General features: G+C 19.1%; 2 protein-coding genes across 2 annotated transcripts, besides 13 other annotated features; both read right to left on the reverse strand. All coding sequences in view use genetic code 6, as the record gives it.

The window, feature by feature from the left end:
• The first annotated feature begins 508 nt into the window (after window positions 1–508).
• Window positions 509–550: a microsatellite.
• A 29-nt stretch (window positions 551–579) lies between these two features.
• Window positions 580–628: a microsatellite.
• Window positions 610–687: a microsatellite.
• Window positions 610–689: a microsatellite.
• Window positions 690–1,151: 462 nt separating this feature from the next.
• IMG5_029190 (kinesin family member 9, putative) lies at window positions 1,152–4,223 on the reverse strand (the record flags this gene model as incomplete). Its single annotated transcript, XM_004039223.1, has 10 exons — window positions 3,966–4,223; window positions 3,648–3,886; window positions 3,327–3,597; window positions 3,029–3,279; window positions 2,609–2,696; window positions 2,283–2,530; window positions 2,112–2,229; window positions 1,725–2,041; window positions 1,460–1,603; window positions 1,152–1,412 (listed from the first exon to the last, which is right to left on the reverse strand). Exons 1-10 carry the CDS (start codon window positions 4,219–4,221, stop codon window positions 1,152–1,154), a joined length of 2,193 nt encoding a protein of 730 aa, XP_004039271.1. The 5' UTR covers window positions 4,222–4,223.
• Window positions 1,629–1,715: a microsatellite.
• Window positions 2,797–2,894: a microsatellite.
• Window positions 2,884–3,001: a microsatellite.
• Window positions 2,977–3,031: a microsatellite.
• Window positions 3,612–3,636: a microsatellite.
• Window positions 4,224–4,290: 67 nt separating the features above from the next.
• Window positions 4,291–4,350: a microsatellite.
• An 852-nt stretch (window positions 4,351–5,202) lies between these two features.
• Window positions 5,203–5,236: a microsatellite.
• A 262-nt stretch (window positions 5,237–5,498) lies between these two features.
• Window positions 5,499–5,565: a microsatellite.
• A 5-nt stretch (window positions 5,566–5,570) lies between these two features.
• IMG5_029200 (leishmanolysin family protein, putative) lies at window positions 5,571–8,304 on the reverse strand (the record flags this gene model as incomplete). Its single annotated transcript, XM_004039224.1, has 3 exons — window positions 5,571–5,642; window positions 5,690–6,396; window positions 6,924–8,304. 3 exons carry the CDS (start codon window positions 8,302–8,304, stop codon window positions 5,571–5,573), a joined length of 2,160 nt encoding a protein of 719 aa, XP_004039272.1.
• Window positions 5,658–5,682: a microsatellite.
• Window positions 8,305–8,767: the final 463 nt, after the last annotated feature.

An 8,767-nucleotide genomic window follows, 5' to 3' on the forward strand; every position in this document is an offset into this window, starting at 1 on the left:
TGCTGATATTGGAGATAAATACTAAGCTATTATACCAGAATTAGTATCACTAGAAGAAGGTATTTATTAAAATAACATTACTTCTTTACTTATCTATAAATAAAAGCTAAGAAAAAATGGGTTTTGAAAGATTTAAATAATATATTATAATTTAAAAACGTCACAGAATGTATAAACAATATATTATTTTATATTACATATCTATTTTTTAAAAATCATAAGATAATATATTATAAAAATATATATATGATAAATTTGGATATGAAAACCCAAAATAAATATTTAGTATTTTAAAAAATAATGACTTTAATATTTAAAAAGCTATTAATTATTGTAATTATAAAGGCTAATCGTTAACAGACTATTTTTAAAATACAGAAAAAATAATTTTAAAAAAAAATGAGTTTAAAAGAATAAAAGAAAAACGAAAATATTTGTGAGGTTATAAATAAAATTTTATGTTTAAAAATAAAATAATTAAATAATAAATTAAAAAGGTTAAAAAAATTAATTTATAATATTATATATAATTTATATATATATATATATATTTTTTTTTTATATATTTTTATAAAATAATTTATATATAATTTTATTTTTTTATATTAGATATTACTTTTTTTTTATAAAAAAATAATTATTATATTATTTTATTTTTAAAAAAATATAAATATATTTATATTTTATAAGTGAATATAATTTAAATAAAAAGCATAATATTTACTTATATATTATATTAAGTATATAAAATCGATAAATTTTATATAAAAATTAATAATGAATAAATATAATATAAAAAATTATTTTTTTTATATAGATTTAATTTATTTGTAATATATTAAAACTACTTTTGATTTTTTTATATAGATATAAAAAAAATATCTAAAATATATATTTACTGCATATTATTTATTATTTGACTATTAATTAAAAATAAAAAATAATATTCTTTTAAATAAATTTTTTTTTCTTATATTATATAAAATAGAATGTTATTTTAAATCGCTAGTATTTAAAAAAAAAGAAAATTTCCTTTATTAAATTAAATTTATTTAAAATATAATTCTCTATTATTTACTATAAAAAAATATATATTTATTTCTATATATATATTAATATTTTTTTTTTTTTTAATATATAAATAATTCATATCAATTCTTATTTTTTTCTATTTTTCTTGCTTTTTATAATTATGAGACCTTAAAAATAAATAAATATATATTATATATATATAAATACATTTTTTTAGCTCTTATATATGCTAAAGCATCTTAATCGATATCTTCGGATTTGTTATTTGAGATATTATCTTCACTTGGTTGATTTATTAAAGGATTTTCTATATCATTTATAGAAATTCCATATTTTTTTTGGAACCATTCTTCAAATCTAGACAAAAGTTAATTTTTACACTTTAATTTAAAAGAATTTTTTTTTTTAAATAAATAAAATAAAATACATTAGTTATAGTTTAATCAATAATAATAATAGTCGATTTTAATTCTTTTACTTAATTAGCATATAATTTATAATCTTTTTTTTTCTCTTTTAATGATTACATTATTTAATATTCTTCTTCATCAATAATTCCTTATTAAATTTCCTATAAATATATTAAATAAAATAGTATATACATATATATACATATACATATACATATACATATACATATACATATACATATATATACATATGCAATATATACATATATATATTATAAATACTTCTTAATTTTTATTTTCTTATTTTTTGTCTAATGCTATTTTTATTTTTTCTATTTCTTGTCTTATTTCATTACATAAATTTGTTAAATGAATAATTTCTTCTTTATTTTCTTTTAGTTCTTTAACATTTTTTACTATTTAAAGATTAAGTTCTTTTCCTTCAGTATCCTTAAATTCTTAATAGGATTATTTTTTATCAACATTGATAATTTTATTTTCTAGTTTATTTTTTTCAGGAGATTTGACTGTTTTTTCCTATGTTTATTCAAGTTATTTTTATTAAGGGAATTCGTCTTTTGGTATATTTACTAAATTTTCTATATTTATATTATGTATATATTCAAAATCAAAATAAATATATTATTTAAAACAATAACATTTTTTTACCAATATTAGTTTAAGGTCTTGCATCTTTACTAGATTTTCCTAATCCAAACCCAAATTTATTTTCTTCAACTCCTACTTAGTTTTATTATTTTGTCTAATCTACTTTTTTATTAACATTCTATATTTATATTATATTTAAATTAATTAATTTCTTTAATAAAACATAAATACTGTATCTTTTTATTCTAAACGTGCATCAACATAATTTTTATTTTCAACATCTTTAAGTAAATTTTTATAAAGATTTCTAAATTAGAAAAACAACTCTTTTACTTATCTTAATGATTCGAATTCTATATCTTCTATTGCACCATCTAAAAATTTCTTTGCAAGTACTTATTATTCATACTATTATTCAGGAGTGTATTAATCATAAGTAATTCTTCCTCTATTAGCTAATGTATCATGCATAGCTAATTCTATATTATATAATATATTAAAATAATATTTTATAAAGATTATATATATAATAATTTTATTTTAAATAAAAATATTACCTTATTTCAATTCTTTAATTTCTTTTTCATATTTCTTTAATAAAAGTGTGGGATCTAATTTCATTTAAATTGATGTATCATTAGAAACCTTAAAATTTTTTTAAAAAAATATATATTATTTTAAGCATGATTTATTATTAATTTTTGTTTCTTTTTTTATAATATAAATTATTATGAAAAAAAGAAAAATATATTTTAAAAATAATTAAAATTATTTATTATATTTTTAAAAATGATAAAAAATAATATTATAATAATAGAAAAAAATAAAAAAAATATTTATATAAAAATATAAATATATATATATATATATATATATATATATATACTATAATATTATATATACATACATATAATACATTTATATATTTATTATTTATATATATATATATACTTTTTATTATTATAAAATAAATATACTTTCATCATTCTTGTTGCAAATTTAAGGGTTGAAATAGTTTCTTCTAAATGGTCTATTTCAGGCCAAATATTACAAATGACCATAGTTTTTGAATTACCACCTATTGAGTCTTTTAATAAATTTGTTAATTTCGATTGTCTATAAGGAATATGATCTCTTTATTTTTCACTTAATGCGACTACTACTTATTCAAGAAAAGATAAAGATTTATTAATAAATTATGCCTCTAATAATGTTTGCCCTTCAGACCCTATATACATATACATATAAAAATATATTTTATTTTTATTAAAAAACCTGTTTTTTTAGTTCTTTCAGATCCAGCTAGATCTACTAAATTAATTTTCGTTAGTATAACTTTTTCAGTTGATTCTACTCTACTTCTTATTTCTAAATGTACTGTAAATACACTATGAGAACGAGAAGATTACTTATTTAATCTATGTTCTGATATTGTTTTATTTGTTTCTCCTTCAAAAATCATTGCTTAGGCATCCTCTTCATTTTTGCATTATTTTATTACTTGATTTTTAACATGAACATTTCCCATATTATCTTCTTAAATAGCCTTATATTTTTTTGTTTTTTCTATTTATTTTTTCTATTTTTTATTTTTACCAATTAGGAATTCACATTATCTGAATTTCCTTAGCCGATTAAAAGATCAGATAATTATTCATTATAAATTTCTAAATAAGAAACTCCTACAGTGATCTATTATTCATATCTCTATCCAATTTCTTAAAATAAAAGAGATAAGCATCTAGGAATTAAACCTCTATATTTATAATCTGTAGTAGTTCCTGTTGTAGTGAATGTTTTTCCTGCACCAGTTTATCCATAACATATTATTGTTCCTATATTTTTTAAAATAAAAAAAAAATATTTTATAAGCAAGTTATTGTTGTTTTTTTTTTTTTAACAATAAAAAAAAACCTGAATATCCTTCTAATGCTGATAAAATTATGTCTTTACAACATATATCAAATATTACTTCTTGCGATACATTTTATAGTACCTTATCAAATTAAAAACCCCAATTTTCCTATTGGTGATTTACGTAACCACTGTCGGCGTTTTTTGCTATGTTTATTGATATTTAATTAGTGTTCTCGTTTATAATTATATTTTTATAAGCGAAATTTGCTGTTGGACGAGTTCTTATTACTACTTTTATTGGAGTTTTGACCATTTTATATTTTTATTTTATTTTTTGTAAATTAAGTATAATTATTGTTATAATAAAAATATTTAAGTTTTATTTTTTATTTATATATGTTTAATTTTTTTAGATTATTTATAGATTTTTGTTTTTTTTTATATTTAATGCATATTTATATATATACATTAGATAGCGATCATAAATGTAATTATTGAAGATTTTTAATCTAATTATTAAAAATAAAATATTTAAAATCATCAAAAATAAATATATAAATTTATATTAAAAAAAGTAAATTTTATAAATATATATAATATTTTAAGATTATGTATTTCTTATATTTTAATAAAAATAATTATATAAAAATTAATTTTAAGTATAATATTTTGATAAATTTATACTAATTCAAATTTTTATTACTTTAAAATAAAAACAATTTTTTGTTATTTATTTTAAGGAAAATATTAATTGTTTTATATTATATATAAAACAATTATTATATTATATATATTTGTGTATATTATAATTATTTTTATTTAAATTTTTTTTGTTTTGATAAATAAAATTCAATGTTTTTTTATTTAATTGATTTTTATTTATAATTACAATTTTTATTAAAACTTTTAATAATTATTTTAGTTTTTTTTAATGGAGGATATTCATACTTTTATATTATTTTATAATTAATTTCCTATTATTTTACTTTATTAAAATTTCATTATTATAATAAAATATTTTTGTCATTTTATACTAAAAATAAATAAAAATAATAATTATATAATAGCATTTTAAATACCATTATTAAAATATTATCAATATATATGTTTAATAATTTATTTTATTTTAAACTTAATTTTTTATTTTGTTTGATTATATCTTTATAAAAATAAAAAGTTGATTAAATAATCTAATATTTTAATTTATTTTTTGTTACATTAATATTAAATTTTATATATTCTTAATAAATATTACTTTTTGAAAATAAATCCTTTAATGAATTATTATTTAAAAAATATAAAATATTTTAACAATATATAAATTTTAATAAGTTTTGAATTTATAAAAAAAATTATATACTCAATATATATAATATAAATAATTTTTTTTTTTTTTAATTATTTTAAGACTTTAAAAATTAATTAAATTAAATTAAATTAAATGACAAATATAAACATAGAAAATAAATTTCCATTTAATATTAAATATTATTAATATTAAATATAATTTAAAAATTTTATATATCAAAAATATATAAATAACCAAGTTTTTATTTCAAAAAAAATTAATTATATATCTTATAAATAAATAATTAAATTAAATTAAATTAAATTAAATTAAATTAAATTAAATTAAATTAAATTAAATTAAATTAAAATCATTCAACAAATACCACTAGTAGGTTTACTTCCATTATTTGGGCAATAAGTATAACATTTATTTTCATATAAATACTAAAGAAAAAAAAGAAAAAATTAAAAAAAATTAAAAAAATATTTACATATCCCGTTTAACAACTCAAACAAAAATCAGGTTAAAAAGATTTACAAGTTCTACAAGGTGAATAACAAACATATGCTGTCACACAAATACTACCGAATAGCTAATATCCATTACGACTATCACACAGATAACAAGTATTATCATTTGTACATTTCAAGCATCCATATTAACACCATTTGCAAGTTTTAGTTGATAAAACTGGGTAAGTTTCCAATGGACAACTAACATAGCAACTTCCAAAAAATAAATACATTCCATTCATACAAGAATTACATGAAGATTTATTAGTAGAAAGGCAAGTAATACAAGGTGTGTCACATGAACTTCTTATGCATTTTCCAGTTTCTAGAATATAATTATTATAAGCATCACATTTAGTGCATGTGGAAAAACTCGAACATTCCAAACAACCTTCAAGTACACATCTGTTGCACACTCTAGTTTATAAATCAAGGTAAGTTCCTACCGGGCAATCATTCAAACAGGAATAGTTGTATAAAACCTAAAGAGTATTCTAGCAAGATAGACATTGAGTTGAATTTGAAGTTAAACATGTGAGGCATGGATATATACATAAAGTACATGTGTTTCCTACTAATCGGTAATTTTAAGCACATTGAGTGCATGTGATTTCGCTTTAGCATTATAGACAGCCTAAAATATTACATTGAATACATTATTAAGTTTATGTGCTTGCATAAGTGCCTATTGGACAGTATTAAACGCAGGTTTATGTCTATAAATTCAAGTAAAAATTGGATTAACATTTTACACATTATAAAGAATTTGTTAAGGAGCATTATAAACAGTTTTATTAGCAAATTGTTTATTTTATACATATATTATTTTATTAAATATAACCTTAAGAAGAATCACATTAAATACAAGAAGATAAATCAGTACATAAACTACATCCTATAATACATTAAACACATGATTATTATTATTCATCTGCTAATTTAGTTAATGGACATTCTTATACACATGTATTTATATCTAAATATGATGTAAATTAACATTTTGTACATTAATTAGGTAGTGGACCAGTACATTAACTACAAGAAGAATGACATGGAGAACATACTCCATTATTTTAATAAAATCCATCAAAACAAAACGATCTACAAGTCTATATTTAATTTATATTAATATATATTATTATTAAAAATACATATATATATTTATATATATAAATATTTACATTATCTAAATTAGCATATTTCCTTAAGAACAAAAATCTACACAAAGCCCATTTTCGCTATACTTTGGACATTAAATTGAGCAGTCTTCATTTGCATAACCTTATAGGCACATACATTGTCCTTTTATACAAATTCCTTTTTTATTACAGGCATTTTTACATACAGGTTCATAATTACAAAATTATTTAAAGTTTTAAGGGCATGTAATAGTTCCTATGTAAATTCCTTAGTCAGTTTATATATTAAGTAAAGCGTTTTCTTTTGTACAGGTTATTTATTTATTTATTTAGTTTAAAAAAATAGCTATAGATGATAAATCTTCTGCACATTTAATCTAATGACATCTATTACTATCATTAAAAATATAATTACTAAATGAAAGTGTTGAGTTTAAACATCTGGAATCAGCTCCGAATGTCTCTAATCTTTCATTCATATATTTATTACTGGATAAGTTGTTATTTTCGGCAGAATTACATATTTTATTGGAATAAGAAATCATAAAATAACAACCATCAGTTGTTAAAGTATTCACTCCAGTCCCATATCCATCATTCTCATAAGAGCATCCTTTAGGCTATTAACTTTCTACAAATTCTTGGTATTAAACTGTTTAACTTTTACACGCGGATTAAAAGAAATCGCATCCTCTTCCTTTCCCCCATTTTATTTTAGAAGAGAAATTTTCATTGACATCCTAATAGAAACCAGTATCTTTTAACAAAGCTATAGTAAAAATAGAAAGAGGAGCTTAAGTGGGAATACTCTCTGCAGTCATAATTTCATTTAATAAAATTGTCCTTTCCCAATGTGAGCCTACAGAACCTTATCCCCCTTAATTCTCTAATTACATACCTTCTAGATTTTCACAATCGTAATATTTACGGGTTGTCTAGAGAACGTTTTGTGAATATAAAATATCTGTAGTGAGGTTTCTGATAGTACGCTAAGTTAAGATTTTATCACGAAAAGTCTAACCGTAGAAACTTTTAGTGGAAGGATCGATCCAGTAGGGCATGCTGAATTGGGAAAAACCGAGGACATGTAACATTTCGTGAATTGTAGTTTCTACTCGGTTCTCAAATTTTTCATTGCTGGAAATTTAAGAGATCAATATGCCGATATTGTATTATATTCTACCGAAGGTAGGTCTCTTTAAAATAGGATCTACTGCACAAAATGAAGCACTTGATAATACGGAGGAATAAGGATTGTCTATATATGTTATATAGAGATGTAGGTCAGAATTCGGGACTCCTAGTGTTTAATCTTTTAAAGGGACTTATACATTTAAACAGGGTGAATACCAGTTTTAAGGAAATATATTGTTTCCTTATATAGGAATTACTTTTATGAGATTTTGGAAATATAAAATTGATATATCTATTAGACTTTTTATAATTTCACGCATTTAGGGGGTTATGGTTTATGGTTATACTAAGTCTATAGGGGAAAAGTCGACTGTTATGCGAATTGGTTGAGGGAGTGATGTGGTTTATTGGAGATTACGGGTAGATTTTGTTTGGTTTAAGGTTGTAAAAAAGTAGTCAGAGTATTTTTTATGATAGTCGTTTAAGTCATTAGATTCGTCGTGGGTACATCCTTAGTGGGCTTTTAATTACTTATATGTTAGGAAGATTGTATATATTATAGGTAGGTATAATAGGCTTTATTTCATTTTTCTTTTTTAATTATTAAATTTATTATTTTGTAAATAAAAATAATAAAATAAATAAATATTAATTAGTATTTTATTTATTAATATTTAAATTTTATTAAATATTTATATATATATCAAAGCTACAATAATTATTTTATTTTTTTAAAATATAAATGGTATTAATATATTATTTTTTTTTAAATATAATATCACA

Source organism: Ichthyophthirius multifiliis, assembly GCF_000220395.1.
Source record: "Ichthyophthirius multifiliis unplaced genomic scaffold scaff_1120509249749, whole genome shotgun sequence".
Lineage (NCBI taxonomy): Eukaryota > Ciliophora > Oligohymenophorea > Hymenostomatida > Ichthyophthirius > Ichthyophthirius multifiliis.